At 36.1% G+C, this 20,891-nt stretch overlaps 1 protein-coding gene across 1 annotated transcript; it reads left to right on the top strand.

Moving 5' to 3' along the window:
* Window positions 1–427: 427 nt before the first annotated feature.
* On the top strand, window positions 428–4,866 carry LOC141843506 (pyrophosphate--fructose 6-phosphate 1-phosphotransferase subunit beta-like). Its single transcript, XM_074731557.1, has 12 exons — window positions 428–634; window positions 811–972; window positions 1,075–1,196; window positions 1,513–1,566; window positions 1,693–1,799; window positions 1,905–2,010; window positions 2,475–2,538; window positions 3,073–3,161; window positions 3,720–3,851; window positions 3,979–4,149; window positions 4,258–4,373; window positions 4,665–4,866. The coding sequence occupies exons 1-12, from the start codon at window positions 448–450 to the stop codon at window positions 4,864–4,866; spliced, it is 1,512 nt and encodes a 503-aa protein (XP_074587658.1). The 5' UTR covers window positions 428–447.
* The last annotated feature ends 16,025 nt before the right edge of the window (window positions 4,867–20,891 follow it).

Raw genomic sequence — 20,891 nt, 5'->3', positions numbered from 1 at the left:
TTTAACCTTCAGAAGGGTTAGATTGGCTATACCGTGTAGAAAAATTATCATATAGAAATAAAATTTTAGGCACACCAAAATCCTTTTTTTTTGAAACATTCAAAATAGATATCCAAAAGTTTTTCTAAACAGATAAAATAAATGGTTTAAAAATTGTAATTGATTTTAAAATATTAAAAGTCACATAAAATCCTGAAAATATCTCAAAGGGAATTTCTAAACCTTTTAAAGTTTTTTTTTCACAGTGAAAAAAATATATATACCAAACCGGTTTATTCTTGAGATATTTACAGAAGGGAGTGGCTGTAGAACATCAAAATCGAGTGAGGGAAATTAATCAATTTCTTATTTTTTTTTCTTTTTGCTTTTTTAAATGTATATTTTATATTTAAATCCACCGGTTTCGGTTCGACTGGAAAACCTTCGGCTCCCCCCTCTGATCTCCCAATGGCGACGGCGAAGTCCCTCCTAGCCAACGGCGACGCCGTGAAGGTTCCGTCTCCTGGCCGCCTCGCCTCCGTCTACAGCGAGGTGCAGACCAGCCGCCTCAATCATTCCCTCCCGCTCCCTTCCATCCTCAAGGCCCCTTTCGAGCTCCTCGACGGCCCTCGTAGCTCCGCCGCCGGAAACCCAGGTCACTCTCTGTAATTCGCCTTATCTCATTGAGGATTGCGTGACACCTTCGTTGATCTGGTAGATAGATGGATGTTCACTTGGAATTTTTTTGTTTTATCAATTGTGTCTTTTTTTTAAAAAAAAACTTATCTCACTCACCCCTGTGACGCTGTCGTTGATGTTGGTGTATGATAGACGAGATCTCGAAGCTATTTCCCAATTTGTTTGGTCAGCCATCGGCAAAACTGGTGCCGGCTGATTCGGGTCGTTCAGATTTGCCCGCAAGCCTGAAGATTGGGGTTGTCTTGTCTGGTGGCCAGGCTCCAGGTGGACACAATGTCATATCTGGGATTTTCGGTGAGACACTATTCCATTGACGTTATTGATCTATAATTCGTTCTTCTGTTTACCGCGCCGTATCCAAGTGATCTGTTACTATCTTTATCCCCCTTCTGTTAGATTACTTACAGGAAAAGGCGAAGGGCAGCATCCTGTATGGATTTAAAGGAGGTCCAGCAGGTATTATGAAGTGCAAGTATGTGGAGCTGACTCATAATTTTGTCTATCCTTACAGAAATCAGGTATTTATTGCTCCATCACTAAGAAAAAATCACTTAGAAGTGATCCTGGATTATTGTCATTATTATACTAGTCTTTCCATGATAAAGGCAGTTAAGAATTGGCGGATTAAGCTCTAAAAATAGTTCCCAAACCAAAACACTTATGATTAGTTTCACAGCAATATCTAACTGATGTGATTTGTGGTATGCTTATTGAAATACTACTGTTGTTGAGTTTGGAATACATGCCTCCTTACCCTTTTGCATATTGAAGATATTGATTGTCCTTTCCTAGTTGGAAAAAATGTGGTTATATCCTATATTTTCTTCTGAATAGGGTGGATTTGACATGATCTGTAGTGGAAGGGATAAAATTGAAACTCCAGAACAGGCATTTATCTCATCCTTTTCTAGCTTGTCAAAAATGAGTGTTTTTTTTTAAACTATATCTACTCACTATAAAAAAGTTCGTGTATTGCCTTTTATTCTGACTTGCATTCATATACTTGGCCATCAGTTTAAGCAAGCTGAAGATACTGTCACAAAGCTTGATTTGGATGGACTTGTTGTTATTGGTGGTGATGACTCCAATACTAATGCATGCCTGCTCGCTGAAAATTTTAGGTTGAACTATGAGATAGAATTCACTAAACCAATATTGCACTCATTTTGATGTTCCTGTTGATGATCACTAACCAAGTATTATTTTTGAACTTCACATTTGATTAGGCAAAAGAAAATGAAAACTCGGGTTATTGGATGCCCCAAAACAATTGACGGAGATCTTAAATGCAAGGAAGTTCCTGCAAGTTTTGGATTTGATACTGCGTGCAAGGTTTCTTCTTCACTACTGAGTTATGCTTGTTTGGTACAGTCTGCATCTAAGGATCATAAAGGCTGAGTGATACAACATGCAAAATTATTTAGAATCTATTGAGTATGCAGCTTTAAATATCTGTGTCATTTAGAATATTTAACATGCACAAAAACCTTATATAGAGACTTTGACAAAATCATGACTTCAATCCTTCATAGTTCATATCATTGCAAGACAATAGGAAATCTTATGTAGTGTTTATGTGTTTCTCAATGTGTCTCCTTTTACAATATTCACTACATGGTTGTGATCACATAACTTGTGCCTTCTTGCAAGTGTATAAGACAATAGGAATTATTTTCACATGAAAATTTTCACCAGTTAATCTCTCTCTCTCTCTCTCTCTCTCTCTAAATGCTAAGTGTCAGATATTGCATGGTTTTCTTGGAACTCTTTCTCTGAGATTATTTCTTGCTTTGCAGATCTACTCTGAAATGATTGGAAACGTAATGATAGATGCACGTTCTACTGGCAAATATTACCATTGTAAGCTCACGAACTGCTACATTCCATAGCTTCCATAGCTTGATCTGAAATAGTTGCTTCAGTATTTGGTCAAAAGCTCTTGGTGGATATCAAAGGAGTTTGCTCAATTTCTTAATTGTAGAATAGATTGGTTAGTTGCTAAAAATAGTTTTGCAAAACAACCTAAACCTACTAAAGAGATGAGGTTAAATTTCCTTCTCGGACAAACTCAGGCCATTCTTGCATCATAAAACTTTTAAAAATTATTACCAAATCTTTTGTTGATGGTATATTTTGTATGTCTTGTCATGTGGAACCATCATTTTATAGTTCTTAAATGTCCATATTTACTTCTTTGGCTATTTTTATCATATGATATTGTTCTAGTCATGTTATATCCCACAATGTCTCTTAATATTATTTACCAAGAATGTATAAATCAATCCTAAATCTCAGCTGATTTAAATAATCATTACAAATAATCTTTTTGTTTATTTATTCATATATATATATATATATATATATTTGCACTTGTAATGACTCCTGCTTTTACAGTTGTGCGGTTGATGGGTCGTGCTGCTTCTCATATAACACTGGAATGTGCGTTGCAAACACATCCTAACATTGCCATCATTGGTGAAGAGGTGATTCTCTTATTTAAGTTTAAATATTTTGTTGAAGTATCTATTTGATAATCCAAAATGTATCTTTTCTGACGTAGTCATTATCTTGCTACAAGCTACCATGTGGTTCATTAACTTGTAAGTTATTTAATGATGTTCCCCATGATCAAAGATGAATAAAGGCTGTTTTGCATTTTTTTTTGGTTGAGGAAAATGATCTCTGTATTGCTTCCTTAGGATTCAAGTTGAAAGTAACCCATAGGGTATTTTTTGTGGGAGTTTTTATTCCGAGGACAATTATTGCTGTTGAATTAAATTAAACTCGCCTAAATCTTTATGTTCCATTGATGAGCCTGGGAATGCATGTCTGTATGGCGACCATTTCTTATTCTTTCACTGAGTATCCATTTAAAATACCCATGGGTTGAGAAACTTGAGCAAAATGTAGGCTTGATTAGCAGAAAAAGGCATACAGTCAGAATAATTACTAACTCAATACTTTTGGTGAACAATGTATTTTTCTTCATCACTGTGTCAATTATTCATTATTCCTCTGGCTTCACAGTCTTTATTTTACAGGTGGCTGCTAAGAAACAAACACTTAAGAATGTTACAGACTACATTACTGATATTATCTGCAAGCGGGCAGAACTTGGCTACAATTATGGCGTCATACTTATTCCTGAAGGATTGATTGATTTTATTCCTGAGGCATGAATTATTCTTTATTTTTCCTCTTTGTGCATGTTTGGTATAAATCAGTAAACAAGGAATGTGTTGGTATTCATTTGTGGTCCAGATATAAACTGTTGTATTGATATTCCTGTTTTCCTTCCAGGTTCAACAACTTATTGCTGAACTAAATGAAATCCTAGCTCATGATGTAGTTGATGCTGAGGGGTTGTGGAAAAATAAACTTCAACAACAATCAAAAGTTCTCTTTGAATTTCTGCCTCAGCAAATCCAAGAGCAACTCTTGTTGGAAAGAGATCCGCATGGAAATGTACAGGTGATGCTAACTATTTAATGATCATGCCATGCAGGTTCCTGTGTTTTTGGTACTTTTGAAATGGCTGGCTAGTCATTTTGTTTATGACTTATTTATGTTCTTGTACAGGTTGCCAAAATTGAAACTGAGAAAATGCTTATCTCCATGGTTGAAACTGAGTTGCAGAAAAGAAAATTGGAGGGTAAATATGCTAGAAATTTTAAAGGACAGTCTCACTTTTTTGGGTAAGAATAGTCATATTACTTCAATTGGTCTGCACTGGCTTTCCATTGTAGGCATCATTGTAGAATCATTGGCGATATTTACATCCAGAAATACATTAGATTCTCTCTAGAGTTTAAGATTTTTTTATTTTGATTTCATTATGGAGTACTCTAGCATAGGCTTCCTTTTGGGTTTTTGACCCCTCATTCACACATTTTAGAGTTCTTAATTTTATTTTGTGCCAACTTTACTAGGGTGTTTTGGTTTTCCTTTATACTCTATTGTTTCAGTTAGGAGTTCTACATTTGCAGATACGAAGGAAGATGTGGCTTGCCGACAAATTTTGATGCCAACTATTGCTATGCATTGGGTTATGCTGCAGGAGCCCTGTTACATTCTGGAAAGACAGGGCTCATTTCCTCAGTTTGTTATCTTAATCACCTACTGTTATTAAGAATTGATATTGTACTGCTAGTAATTGCTACATTTTATGCATCAAATTTGTCTGTATAATTATCAAGAATTTCTGACCACAAAGATTTCAATTTCAAAACTATCTTGCCTAAGGTACATAGAGATTGCAAGAATGTATATTCACTGGTTTTTTATAGCTCAACGATGTGCATCTTCATTTACCTAGATATTGGTGTAAACCAATATAAGAGATATGCAAGTTTAGGCATGATGATAGAATATGATTAGTTTACAAGTTCTCTGTTTTTTGTATTAAATTTGTATTGTCTATATCGAACTTTCTATTGTCTATGTCAAGCAATGTCTTGCTCATATCATTCTTTGGATAGCTCATAGCATGCATTGTGTAGCTCATATCACCTTGTATCAAACAACATTAGAACCATGCTACTCTCATATTAATCTCAATATACTACAAACTTAGTACATTTCGCCCATATCACCTGGTACAATTTGAGATTTAAATATATGCAATCAGCATAACGTGTATATTTCTAATATAAAGATTATTGTGACAAGTTTTGCTCCTCAAAAATTGTTATCCAATCTAATAAAAAGGAAGTAAAAAAAATTAACATATATTCATATTCATAGCTGTGTTTTTTCCATTGTTGTCAAAATCTATATCAGAATAGATTGTCACAAAATGTAAATATCGACCATATCACACTAGCAGGACATGTCAAATTGAAACCATAATGAAAAAAAATTAAAGAAATGAAATAAAAGAAGACAAATGATGTTCAATCATAATAAGGATATATATCATGTCTCATGTAATATCATCACTTATAACAAAATATAAATAATGAACAGTATATAAGTAATTAGATTAGTCATAGTGTCATTATAGGTTAATGATATCAGATTATTATTGTTATTAGTTGATAAAATAATCTTCTAGAAATATTAAACAATATCATATTATTAAGCTAAATGTATATCTTTTAGATTCTTACTAGATAACCAAAAAGTAAATAAATATTGCCACACATTTATTGATAAAGTTATTAAATAATAAAAGATATTAATAAATTATTTACTAAAATATATTATTATCTAATTCAATATTATTGGGTTTAGTTGAAAATGGTTTTGAATTAGTATGGATTGAGAGATGTTTTATTTACACTATTGATCAGTATTGGAGATATTAAATTCTGAATTTTATCTATAATTTTTCACATCTTAAAATTTATTTTTTCTAAATTTTTTGAACCATATAATAAATCGAATCAAACCGTTAAAAATAAAATTTGGATATCAATTTGTAATTGAATTGGGTTTGGATTAAATCCATCGAGTAGACGTGGTGATTAGAGTTATGTGGAACTAGGGTCGATTTAGATTTGTTTTGGCCATCTTATGGTCGAACCAAATTTTAAGTGGGGGAAACCAGTTCAATCAAATTGGAATGAATTAGAGATTTTTGTTGAAGAGTTAGAAATACTTTTCTCTCAACTCTCTTTCTTTCTTGTGATTTTTTTCCCTCCCACACGGCTTTCTCCCTTGCTTCCTCTTCTCCCAGCACCTGGTCCATCCACCTACAGTCGCAATACTTTTCTCTCAACTCTCTTTCTTTCTTGTGATTTTTTCCCTCCCACACGGCTTTCTCCCTTGCTTCCTCTTCTCCCAGCACCAGAGCCATCCACCTACAGTCGCTCCTTCCCTCCCCGTGTCACCGGCAACATCTCTTCCTCTCCTCTCTCTCATTCTTGTCCTCAAGCAATCATGGTTGTCACTGCCGCAACTGCCTTAGTCGCAGCTCAAGAGAGGGGACAATACAGCCTCTCCTCTTAGTTCCTGGACCCACGGTTGGCTACTGTTGAGCCAAGGGAGAGAGCCACCGATCGCTGCTGTTGAATGAGATTTGTGTTCGTACGCTAGCCAATTTAAAGGTAAGACTTGGTAAATAATTGTATATTGATATTGGAAAAATATTTAGTTAATTCAGACTAATTACAATGTATTATTTAGGTTTGATTTGGTCAAGTGTTTCATGCTAGTGAAACACCAAGCGTGTTCCATTGTTCGAAAAAAATTGTAAGGTATACACACACACTTATCTCTTTAGGCTAGCATGTCTAGTTTAGGATGAATAATAAAGTATTGTAATAGGTGTCTTATTTAGAAATTGGGATTATATCAAGGTAACATGATAAAAAAATGATCAATTGACTTCGAGTTTCAGTTAATTTTTATATTATTTTCATTATTAGATATTTATTTTGGGGTTTATAAGTTATTTTCATATTGTATTTATAGATAGAAGTTCAAGTGGAGTAAGTTGATTTGGAAATATTTGAAGTTTTTTATTGTACATAGACATGGGTAAAAAATTATCATTTAACTTGTAGATATTTTCTTGTCCATGAATAAATAGATAAAATGAATTACATACATGTTCTTATAATTGTTTATGAAAAAGGAGATTAAAATAATAATTAAAATAGTGAAATGGATTTTAAATGAAGTAAGCTATTGGGGGTTAAATAATTGATAATTTTTCATGATCAAATGAAAATTTCACATGGGGATTAACATGAAAAAGGGTGTTTTAAAAATTAAAATGGATGCTCTAATTTACTCCTTAATTGATATTGTCATTATATTTGCTTTACCTTTCATTATACTTGTTGATATAGATGTTGATACATATCCCTTTATCTTGCATACCTCATGCCTAGAGATCACATGCTAATATATAATAAAATAGCATAACTTATAGCAAATGGTTGATTTAGGTTAGTTGTTTAGATTATCTAATAAGATGTGAACCCTCAATAGATTTAAAATGAAACAATTATAAATTTAAATGGAGAAAAGAAATACTAAAAAGTGAAAACTTTCCGTCTAGCCTTATACTAGAATACCTACTTACAGAAGGAAGTGGTAGTGACGAGTCACCCATGATTAGTATTTATTTACGCGAGAGCACTACATTGTTATATACCAAGTGAGAACTTCAGCTCATAAATCACATGACATTATTACATTATAAGGATACTAAGTCTAATGGTTCACATTTTTGTCATTTATTAGTATGGTGACTAAATGATGCTAATTAAAGTTATATTACCAGTGAAAAAGGATAATTTAGAGCAATAATAGTGGCTCTAAATGTTGATAAATAATTGAAAGAAAAGAAATAAAATTAGTTAGAATATATATATATATATATATATATATATATATATATATATCAACTAAAGAACTTAAAGGAGAATACAAGATTGTGATATAAAATTGTAACTTGCCTTATCTTCTTGACCTCTTGATTAAGATTAAATCAATACACATCTTCCCCGAGCACCCACTTAGCAAATTTGTACTATGCTTTTTTGACTTCTAGTTTTGTAAGCAAAGGTACCTGATACTCTGTAATAATTTACGATTGTCAAGGAAGGGTTGACTGGATTGGGCCCATAAGGAAAGAGAAGAGTGGGCTCGGTATGTGGGTTTAAGAAGAAGCTAAGCCTAGGAAACTTAACATGATTAGCAGCTGGGTTCAAAATTATTTAGTACTCGAAAATCGAGTTCGGAGTTATTTAATACTCAGGAACCGGGTTCGAAGTTATTTAGTACTCGAGAATCAAGTTCGGAGTTATTTAGTACTTTGGAACCGGGTTCAAAGTTATTTGGTACTCGAGAAGCAGAGTCGGGATCAAAGAGCACTTGAGAACTGGTTTGTATAACGGAAGCAAAGATTTGGTAGAACATTAGACGCAATAATGACAACCCATAATAGCGAAAATTAATTGTTGATAAGGTGTTATCAAGAGGCAGGATCGTAAGGTCGTTGGTGAATGGAAACAGTGCAAATCATAACAAGCAATAAAAGCAGTTGTTGCAATCACATACTTTAATGACATAAAAGTTGTCATTACATAAAAAGCTATGAAAGAATGGTGATAGGGTATGCTCATGCTTATGCTCACTTTTCATACATTTTCTACTTTCTATTTTTTTTCTGCTCCCATCTGACTTAAGCATCGGAGGGCCTTCGTCAGGACTAGACCGATACCCTCTAACTTTGTGTTAACTTTGAGTAGGAATTCTTCTACTCGATACGGAGAAGGCGCGAAATGCTAGGCCATCAACATTCCAGAAGTACTTGGCTGGGAGCGCTTCCAAATTTTGTCGTATCATAATTGACGCTATCTGTGAGAACTAAAGCTAGGACGTTAACGTTGAGATAGAGGGAGAAGGGAGACCTCACACCTCGCCGGATGAATGGGAAAATCGAAGCAGAACGCGATCTCAAAGTCCTGCTTGATGTAACTCCTCTCTTTCTCCACGACTGTAACCAACGCCCTCCATGATTGTTCGGGGGCGGCCGAAACCGCTACCCCTTCCACCTAGTTGATCGAGGATGACTCTCCCTAGTGGCCTCCGCTTGCATCCTCAATGCTAGATGCGACGTTGTACCTCTCCTTCTCTGTGACTGTTCGATGGCAACACGTAACTCTCGCCTCTTTCGCAAAAATATGATACGGTTGGAGAGCACGGGGCTACTGCTACCTCTCCCGTTGCTATTATCATATGATACGAGTGGGAGCTCAACCCATTTTGACCTTCAAATCGAAGAGGACGGTGTAGAGCTCGTGTAGCGAAGGCAACATGATCAAATCCTCCCACCTCAAACCGATCGAGCGACCGACGGCGGATCAAAGAAGGGAGAGGAAATGCCTGACCTCGGCTTCACAATAGATTTCTCTCTTTCTCACATACAACAAGCCTATTATATCATTCATTACAGGTGGGACTCATTCCTTCCACCCACTTCTTTGTACCCCGAGTATCCTTACCAAGGGTGGGACCCACTCCTTCATGAACCATTACTAGTGCAATGATGTTGAGCACCATTTCACTTAGTAGGACCCACTCCCTCATGCAGTAGTACCAAGCACCCACTTCTTGCCAAAAGTGGGACCCACTTAATCCAAAGGAATTGCAACATTGCTGAGCACTCCATGCATTCATCAAAGGTGGGGCTCGCTTAATTCAAAGGAATGCCAACATTGCCGAGCACTTTATACATTCATCAAAGATGGGACCCGCTTAATCCAAAGGAAGGGCAACATTGTCGAGCACTCCATGAATTCCAAAGTGGGACCCCCTTTGAGAGCATCATAGCCCACTTCATGCATTCAACAAGGTGGGACCACGTTGAGAAAACCAGCAACGTTGCTAAGCACCATGGCGTTCACCTAGGTAAGCGAGCATCCGAATGCTCATTACCGGAGTGCTCGACAGCTTGCGTACTCAGGAGCTGAGGGCTTAGGAGCCCGAACTCAAGTACACTCAGGAGTCAAAAGCTTTAAGAGCTCAAACTCGAGTACGACAGTGATAGTTACAAAGGTGGGGGAAGAATGACAATAATACAGATGTGTCCTTTGAGAAAAGGCAAGAGAAGAACACAATGATACAAGTGTGGTGGGATAGTTTTACCACTCTTCTCATAATTGTTAGGTAATAATATCAACATCGAGAGGTATGTTATCATACGTTATTCTATGCAATCTCGCTTATTTGTTATTCTCTCCTCCAAGGTTTGGCTTGAGCATCAGAAGGGTTTTCACGTCAGCCTCAGCCTCCGTCTAACGTTCTTGTGAGCACAAGATATCAACGTCTCAAAAGTCCTCAACTACAAGCATCCGAATTTAGATCAATCTTTAGACACTCGATCTTTAGATCGATGACCAACAAGCGTCTACAAGGGTGGGGCATATCGACCGAGTGGAAAGAGTTGGGTGCAGCCGATTATGATGTCTATGGTGCCAAGGGAAAGATGAGGAGGTATGATATCTATGGTGTTGAGGACAAGATGAGGAGGTATGATATATGTTGAGTCGAGCAGAGGATGTAGAAGTATTCTGTCTATGGTGTCGAGGTGGATGTGGTTGTATGATATCTGTGGTGTTAAGGACAAGATGAGGAGGTATGATATCTGTTAAGTCGAGAGGAGGATGTAGAAGTATTTTGTCTATGATGTCGAGGTGGATGTGGCTATATGATATCTGTGATATCGAGGACAAGATGAGGAGGTATAATATTTGTTGAGTCGAGAGAAGGATCTGGAAGAATTCAAAAGCTTGAACTGCGTAGGCATCCTTCCAAGTCTTTGACTCGGTTGCGCATTTATAAGGTCAAACTAAGTCGGCAGCCTAAGCTCGAACTACGTCGGCAACCTTCCGAGGGGTAACTAAGGATCGATAAATGCATGGCCGTTCGGTTTCTACAGTCAGACTCGATTTACAATGCACCATCTGACTCGTGTGAGGAGTGACTAATGATACTTTGTATCTGCGATTGCTAAGGATGGGTCAGCCGAGTTGGGCCCATAAGGAAAGAGGAGATTGAGCTTGGTATGTGAGTTTAAGAAGAAGCTAAGCCTGTGAAACTTAATATGATTAGCAATCGGGTTCAAAGTTATTTAGACTCAGGTATCGGGTTCGGAGTTATTAAGTACTCAGAAATCAAATTCAGAATTATTTAGTACTTGGGAACCGGAGTCGGGATTAGAGAGCACTCGAGAATCGGTTTGTATAATGGAATTGCAAAGGTTTGGGAGAACATTAGACGCAATAATGGCGGCCCGTAATAACGAAGATTAATTATTGATAAGGCATTATCACAAGACAGGATCGTAAGGTCGTTGGTGAATGGAAACAGAGCAGAATCATAACATGGAATAAAAGCAGTCGTTGCAATCAAACACTTTAATGACATAAAAGTTATCATTACATAAAAAACTATAAAAGAATGGCGATAAGGTATGCTCATGCTTATGCTCACTTTTCATACATTTTCTACTATCTACTTTTTTCAACTCTCATCTGACTTAAGCATCGGAGGGCCCACGCCGGGACTAGACCCGACCACGGTTCAGAACCGATGGTTCGACGATTCGGAACCGCCGGTTTGACGGTTCATGGCAGGTCGACCCTTAACCTTAACCGCCCAAGACGGTTACGGTTCACGGTTCGGAACCGCCGGTTCACGGTTCGGTTCACAGTTCGCGACGGTTTGAGATTATTATATTAAAAAATTTAAAATTTAAAATTTATTAAAAAAAGTGCACTTCGGGGAATTTACCATCCCAGTCGACTGATTTAGTCAAACCAAGAAAACGACTACTGAATTGATGAAATCACACCTGATTTTTGTCAAAATTCAAAATCCAGTCGAATGACTTTTCTCATCAGTCGACTGGAGTTAAATCCAGTCGACTGATGAGTATCCAGTCGACTGGAGTTAAATTTGAACCGGCGGGCCGCCGGTTTCACACCTATTGAACCAGAACCGGCCCGGCATCGCCGGGCCGGTTCCGGTTTGGCTCGGCTAACCGGGTCAACGGGCCACCCGGCCCGTTGACCTGGGCCAGGTCCGGGCTGGACCCGGCCCGTGGTCGGGTCTAGCCGGGACTAGACAGGCACCCTTTGACTTCGTGTTAACTTTGAGCGGGAATTCTTCTACTCGATACGGAGAAAGCGAGAAGCGATGGGCCATCGACGTTTACTTACTATTCAGCTAGGAGCTTCCAAATTTTGTCGTATCAATACCCTTTTTAATCATAATTGATTTCCACTAATAAATAAAGTTGCTCAAAGATCCTGAGCAAAGGTCCACTTGCCAACATCTATTTGACTTTCCACTTACTAAGTGTCCTTAAAAACCTTAACTCACTTTAACTTCATTTAATGGCAACTATCTAGTGACCTACTTGACACACTATTTAGACTTAACACATTGTCCTAACTTAACCACTTGAGTCAAACATACCTTTATACTTTTGACCAAGTGTATAGCTAAAAGTCAAACACCTTTGTTTAATAGGACCAAACTGAAGCACAATTGCACCAACATGGCTATATTATTTAGATGTGTTTGACAAAGGGTTTAACTTAGTTTTGATGGTATGACTTATATGTACATAAAGCTTGCAAGAGCTTAATTGGCTCCATGGCTCAAGGTCTGTTGAAGATCAAAAAGATGGTATGAGACATTCAAGAGACTGTAGGAGGTAGAGGATCGAGGTGGCAGTGATGACGACAATCAGAAGGAGGTGAACTATGTAAAGGAGTGAAGGATGACATGTTACATGAGCCGAGAACTCAGTGCTGCATCAGAGGGACTTAAAACCTAATGGGAGATGACTTAGATGGCAAAGCCAAACTGCTGAGATAATCTCTTAAATGAATTATGAGAGTTGAATGTTTGTACTTTAAGGTTTAAGTAGTGTCTTACTTAGGCAGAAGACTTGATCAAGAAATAGTGTGTTTCAAGGTTGCAGTCGATGCTTCAGTCGATTGGAAATTGACTCCAATCAACTAATGTGCTAAGTCAACAAGGGAGTTAACTAAGACTGAATTAGTTGTGAACAAAATCTAGGCAGTCAACTGATATGGTTTCAGTCAACTAGGCATTTGACTAATTTATTTTTAGAATTAAAAAAAAAAATTGTTTAAAAGAACTTATCCATAGGTGTCGATTGATGGCTTTAAGATATATGGGATGGATTTAAGATAGATAATCAGTCAATTGGAGATAGTGGCTGACAAATTATGGTTTCTGTGATCCACATTTTAATCAACTTAGATTCATTAGAAGAAGTTTATCCAAGCATGAATTGAAGATTATAAATAAAGGTGGAAGGGGAGTTGAAATAAGAAGAAAGGCATGATTCTCAGACCATTCCACAGCTCCACAAAGTATTCTTTTATTTTCTATTGTCTTTTATGCTTAGGACTTACAGCTTGTACCTCAAAATCCTAAATTTGTTTTTATATATTCAGTTGCTTTGTCATTACTTATTTACTTCTTTTGTGAACATCTTGATATGAGATTTCTCCACCTCTGATAAAAAGAAAATATAGTGGTCTTTTTAAGGGGTGATTCATCTTAAGTGTTCATAGGGCATGGAGTAGAAACTAGAGGTTTCGAATCATGTAAATTATTTGTTAGTGCTTGTATTTTTCTCTTGTTGTGTTTATCTTATTTATATCCGCTATATTTATCATTGTATTTGGCTTTGCATGAGAAAGGATTTCTTTGTTATGACTAGTCATGAAACCTATAGAGCGAATGAGTGTTACTGAAATGAACAAGTTTCTCAATTGCAAACTAGGAGACCAGGCTTGAAGCACAAATTATTCAGTTATATAGTCAAGAATAACACTAAGAAAACCAAACTTCCCTGACAATATATTAGCTGGAGCCTAACGTACAACGATCATTCATCTTGTAGCACAAAAAGGAAATTTGCATATAAGATGCTGTGGATTTTACCTGGAACAAAACAATTTCAATTTGAAAGGAAATTTTCGTGGACAAAACTCCTGAAATATTCTTTCTGAAGGGGTTCCAGACAATAACAACAACAAGCCACGAGTCCCAACAATCTCAGATCAGCTATATGGAACTTATTCTTAACTTGGATTAATGTAGATTATATTGCTAGTTTTTCATCGCATCTGGGTCATTTGAACACTGCCAACTTCTCCTACATTCTACAGCGCATGATAAACAACTCGCTAAAAACCTTGCTGGGCAAGATCACTACTCAAATTCCACAAATAAGACCAGACATCTCACGAGAAAGTACGCAAACGTTCAAGCAACGCATAATAACCAATTCCTAAAATAATCCAAATATACAGTATACAGAAGCAAGATAACCCGGGAAAGGAGGTACCTTCAGGAACGAATCGGAATGCGTCTCCGACGCCGACAACGACCTCCGAGGCGAAGGACCATGAGATGCTTCTTCTTCTATACTACCAGGCGAGGAGACGGACTCGAATGAGCCTCCGTACTTTCTTCTCACCTTCCCGCCCACGCATAGCGTTGCATCTCGCCCGATTTGGTTCCCCTCGATCCCCCCGCCAGCACGAACCATCAATTTCCAATCACTTCCAAATTCCGAATGAACGAGAAGCGCTACGGGCGGAATCGGCGGTGACCCCTAGCTACGGCAACCGCGGCTCCGGTGGACGATGGCAAGGCGAGCGAGCGAGCGAGGGATTGGTCGGAAAGAGGAGGAATGGTAAGTGGACCGAGGGAGGGATTTGGGCTGGTTTGTTATCCTTCTTCGCTGCTCTTCGGCGAACGGAAGGAGATGGTGGGGTACAGTTCAACAGTAAGGGACGCGTGGGCATGGGCTGGATATCAGTTAATTTGATCCATGTTCGATGTATTAATTTTTTTTATAATTCAATTATTCAATTTCAATTCCCTGGTATAAAAGATAAAATCGATCCATGACAAAGTCATTACCTCAACGATCTCACAAAGTAATCGATTTCATATAAAAAATAAATTAAAAAATTATAATTAACTACTATCGGTCTCACGATCATCTATGATATTGAGAAACTATAATTAACCACGACGGAGAAAATTCAATTTTTATCCACTTCAATAAATTTATTCTATAATAATCAATCCAATAATGCTTCAATCATATCCCGAATCCAATTTCAACTTTAATTATTAGGAAAATATCCTACAATCTATTCAATAGCAATTGATTGATATATAAAGATCAATTAATTTAATAATTGATTGAATTAATTAATTTTTTATCGATTTATTTGTTTGATTTTTTTGGTGAAAATTGTTCAGTTTTTTTTTAAAAAAAAATTGATGATTTCAATTTAATGATTTAATTGGTTCAGTTATTAACCGCTCACTCCTCCTAATCACGTCGATATCAGTTATTACTTTTGTCACCATTTAAAATATAAGATATTAAAAATTATCTATATTAAAACAGTATGTTGTTTTTATTTTTTATTTTTATTTTTATTAAAAAATATTTTTATTTTAATACTTTTTGGCAGCTTTGACTGTCCTACAAAAATAAATTCAAATATACCTTATCATTAAAAATTCTAATAAAAATAAAATAAATAAATTTTAAAATACAAAAAATAGAAAATTTAGTCTTAAAATTTGGATTACACGAAGGTGTTGGATTGGGCTTAGCTATAATGGGTAGGCTTGGCCCATTAAATCTTAACAGAGGCCCCTTCTCCTAACCTTAAATATTGTTGTCGCCCCATTGAGACTACGATGCAAAATTTGATTGAGGTCATAGGAGAAGTTCTCTCTGCGATTTTCTCTGTCTTTTGGTTTTCTTACAGGAAGTAAAAATGAATTCCTCGACATCTTCCACTCCAGGTATTTCTAACATCTAATCTTCTTTATAGTAATTTTTTGTATCATGAATTAGATGTTGGAGATTTTTCATCAAATATGAATTAGATGTTGGAGATTTTTTCATCAAATGGTATCAGAGCCAGGTTTATCTTGATTCTTGGCCGAATACTCCTGTTAGCATTTTTTTTTCCTTCTTACAAATTATGTTTGAAGAAGGAAAAATGATAAATCCTTGTTTATCAAACGAAGATAACATAGTTCTGTTGACGCTCCTAAAATCCCTAAAAATCCCGATCAAGTTCTCCTAAAATCCCTAAATTTCTGTAAGTTCTGTTGAAGCCGCTGAACATCGCTTCCGATCCAGACACTGTTGAAGTCTGTTGCCGCCGGTGACGGATCTGGCGTCGGCTGGCGAAGCCGTGGCAGGTATTTGCAGCCGCGACGCAGCCGCGCAGCCGAAGAGGCAGTAGGCGTCGGCGTCGCTGTGAAGAGGCGACGGTGGTTCAGGTCTGCTGGTGAGCGACTAGCGTCGGCGACGGCGCTGGACGGACTGCAGAAGGTCGGCGAGCGGTGTCGGCGTCGTGGGTGGCGTCGGCGTCGTGGACGGATTGAAGAAAATGTGGCGTCGTGGGTTGAGGAGACGTGCGTGAGAGAGAAATGGCAGAAAACAAAGGATTGTGCGTGTAAAACACGTGCATTTTTTTTAAAAAATAATTTCACTTTATTAATTTACAAGAAAACGTGGCAGTTTTTTTTATTTAAATTTATTAATAATTTCCTTTAAATCTGATAATTTAAATCTAATAATTTAAAACGTGAATTGGGTGCGATGATTTAAGAAAAATAAAATAAAAACAGTGCATGTTTTTATTTTATTAATGTCATTAAAATATATATATATATATATATATATATATATATATTAATCCAATTTATTATAAATTTGGATAAAATGTTTTTTTTTAATGACATTTTAAATTATTTGGTTAAATGTGACCAAAATGATCTCTATAATTTCATATTGCTGTTGATATTTTTTCATAGTTGTGAGCTCGCCTTCGCGAGACGGATTATGATAAAATATACTATTATTGGAAAATTATTATTAATGTGGCATTAAGAATTATTTTAATAATGCACTTACCCTATCGGTTTGTCTTTATTAATATAGTTCCTAATGATTGGTAATTATATTTTAAAGTTTTCAATATCCTTTCGATATTAGCTTTAAGAATATAATTATTTTATGTGTTGTGGGAGTTATTTCATGCATTGTAATTCGGGACCCTTAGGCGGGATTGCATTTATATGAGATAACTTATTGTGTTCATAAGCTCTATTACTTTTGTTGGATATGCTCGACAATAATCTCCTATTAATGTATATATTCCAGCTTTGCCTATGAGTATGAACTCTTTACCAAAGCTGAATGGCACCAATTATGAGGACTGGGCTGACTCTATTAAGTTGTTCCTTGCCATTTCTAATGTTGATGCTGCCCTTACTGAGAATGAGCCTGAAATTCCCACACCTGAATCTTCCGCTGCTGTTACAACAAAACATGAAAAGTGGGTTCATTCTAATAAAGTATGTCTGATGACTATGAAGTTCACTATGGATAAGACCATCAAAGATAATGTTCCTGAGACGAATAGTGCTAAGGAGTTTCTTGAGTCTGTAGGCAAGAAATTCAAAAAATTTGATAAGACAGAAAAGGCTTCATATCTTTCATTATTGACAAAGACAAGATATGATGGTGTGTCGGGTGTTCGTGAGCATGCTATGAAGCTCACCAATTGGTACAACAAGATAAAATCAATAAAAGTAGAATTGGGTAGTGATTTTTTAGTATGGACTATTGATGAGCTTGTAGCCATTCTTAATCAAGAGGATCAAAATATGAGGAAGGGTAAGACTCAAGTTATTCAGTTGGTTTCCCATAAGAGTAATGAGAAAAAGAAAACATATTTTAAGGGAAAAAGTAACAGACCTCAATTCAAATAAAGTTATCATATATTTTGAATCTGTTATTGTTGGTTATGGCATCAAGTTGAATGACATGTATATGTTAACTCTTGATCCTCTTTCAATTGAACAACGATATTCTAATATTAATAATGTTGTTGGACTAAACAAATGCTTACAACTCATTTTGATATGAAAGACCTTGATAATGCATCTTTTGTTTTGGACATTGAGATTTATCGTGATAGATCTCGTGGCATCCTTGGTTTGTCTCAACAAGGATATATTAATAGAATTCTGAACCGGTTCAATATGCAATTTTGTAAGCATTGATTTGGACCTATTCAAAAGGGTGAGAAGTTATCTAATGCCCAGTGTCCTCAAACTGAAAGTGAAATGGAAAATATGAAGAAAATTCCATATTCTTCTGTTGTTGGCAGCCTTATGTATGCTCAAGTTTGTACACGTCCTGATATTATTTTTTGTTGTGGGTGTACTTGGGAGATATTTAAGTAAACCTGGTATGGCACATTGGTAGGCTGTCAAACATGTTTTGAGGTATTTGAAAGGTACCAAACACTATATGATCACATATAAGAGATCAAATCATCTTGAGGTAACAGGTTATTCTGATTCTGATTATGGTGGTTGCCCAGATGATCATAAGTCCACATCAGGATATATATTTATGTTAGCTGAAGGAGCTATCTTTTGGAAGAGTGTCAAACAGACTCTTACAGCTACATCAACCATGGAAGCAGAGTATATAGCTTGTTATGAGGCCACATGTCAAACGATATGGTTGAAAAACTTTATTGCTGAATTTGATTTTGTGGAGAGTATCTCTAGGCCTCTCACTATATATTGTGATAACTCTGCCGTGGTGAGTTTTTTCCTCAAAAAAAAAAAAAAAAGCTCAAAGCGGACTAAACACTTTGACACAAAGTTTATGTTTGTGAGAGAGACGGTTCAAGAGTTTAAAACTCGTGTCGAGCATATCCCTACAGAGCTTAATATTGATGATCCCCTAACCAAATGCATAACTGTTAAAGCTTTTGTTGACCATGTAACCCCTATGGGTGTAGTAAGGTCTTTTGATATTTTGGGTTAGTGGGAGTTTATGCTTATGTTTTGTTATGACCTCATATTTATAATACTTATTGCTACCATATGTTTTATTGAGAAGTTCAATTGTTAATAACTATTGTTGTATACATGTGGAGACATTTTGGACCCAGTCTCAATTTTGTTGTTATTATGTGTCATCTTGGGCAGATGCACACTTTGTATGTGGAGACATTTTGGACCCAGTCTCAATTTTATTGTTATTATGTGACATCTTGGGCAGATGCACACTTTGTATGTGGAGACATTTTGGACCCAGTCTCAATTTTATTGTTATTATGTGTCATCTTGGGCAGATGCACACTTTGTATGTGGAGACATTTTGGACCCAGTCTCAATTTTATTGTTATTATGTGGCATATTGGGCAGATGCACACTTTGTATGTGGAGACATTTTGGACCCAGTCTCAATTTTATTGTTATTATGTGGCATATTGAGCAGATGCACACTTTGTATGTGGAGACATTTTGGACTCAGTCTCAATTTGTTGTTATTATGTGGCATCTTGGGCAGATGCACACTTTGTTCAAATTTTGACATATCATTTTGTTGAACTTTCTCATTTATCCATATTCCATTTTGTTGTTGGGTCACAGGATATAAGTATCTTACAATGCATGATATCATTATTCCTTCGAATGTGATTTTCTGTATTATTAAGATGCTTATAATTCCATTTTGGACCTTTTCGTGTTATGTGTTGACTTATTTTGGCATCTTATCATAGTCACATATTGTTGATTAATTTGATGTATTATGTTGTCCAAGTGGGAGAATGTTGGATATTTTATGTGGACAAGCATAATTAACATGTTGTTATTGGGCTTAGCTATAATGGGTAGGCTTGGCCCATTAAATCTTAACAGAGGCCCCTTCTCCTAACCTTAAATATTGTTGTCGCCCCATTGAGACTACGATGCAAAATTTGATTGAGGTCATAGGAGAAGTTCTCTCTGCGATTTTCTCTGTCTTTTGGTTTTCTTACAGGAAGTAAAAATGAATTCCTCGACATCTTCCACTCCAGGTATTTCTAACATCTAATCTTCTTTATAGTAATTTTTTGTATCATGAATTAGATGTTGGAGATTTTTCATCAAATATGAATTAGATGTTGGAGATTTTTTCATCATTATTTAATACCCTCCCACAAACTCCAAAAGTCCAAAAATATTATTCAGACTTTGACAACATAAAACTCAATAGGTTTTATCACGTCCTATATTTATCTCTAGAAAACTCATGAAATTATCTAATAAGATTCCTCGGTCTCGAATAAATAATCTTCTAAATCATGATGATGATCTAGGTTAACCTCGTTTGTTCATTCTTCCATATCATTAGCCATGAATTCTTCTCCATGAATATGACCTTCAAGTTCCTATACAACTATATCCTTATTGATTTCCTATTGTGTCTAAGTGTTCTCAAATGATCAAGGTCAAATTTCATCATGCAGGGCTTGTCACCCTACCTATTTCTTTCTTTATTTAAATCAAATTACTGGTATAATTGGCTTTTAAGATTTTGATATTTATTTGATAATATATTTAATAGAGTTTGATCAAGATTGACTTTGTCAAATAAGAAGTATAGTCAAGTTAAGATTAACCAAATGACTAACAAAAAAAAAAGTCTAGTCAGGTTAAGATTGACGGAATGACTAGCAAAGGTAAAGTCCAGTCAATCAAGGTTGATTGGATGATCGACAAAAGAAAAAATCCAAATAGGTTAAGATTGACCATATTCTTAGTAAGGGAAAAATCCAAACAAATCAAGATTGACTAGATGTCTGAAAAAGAAAAGTTCAAGC

Source organism: Curcuma longa, chromosome 12 (genome assembly GCF_044706935.1).
Source record: "Curcuma longa cultivar G26 ecotype Majalengka, Jawa Barat chromosome 12, ITB_CL_G26_1.1, whole genome shotgun sequence".
Lineage (NCBI taxonomy): Eukaryota > Viridiplantae > Streptophyta > Magnoliopsida > Zingiberales > Zingiberaceae > Curcuma > Curcuma longa.
The sequence above is the reverse complement of the archived record's forward strand: the minus strand, read 5'-3'. Positions and strand labels throughout refer to the sequence as shown.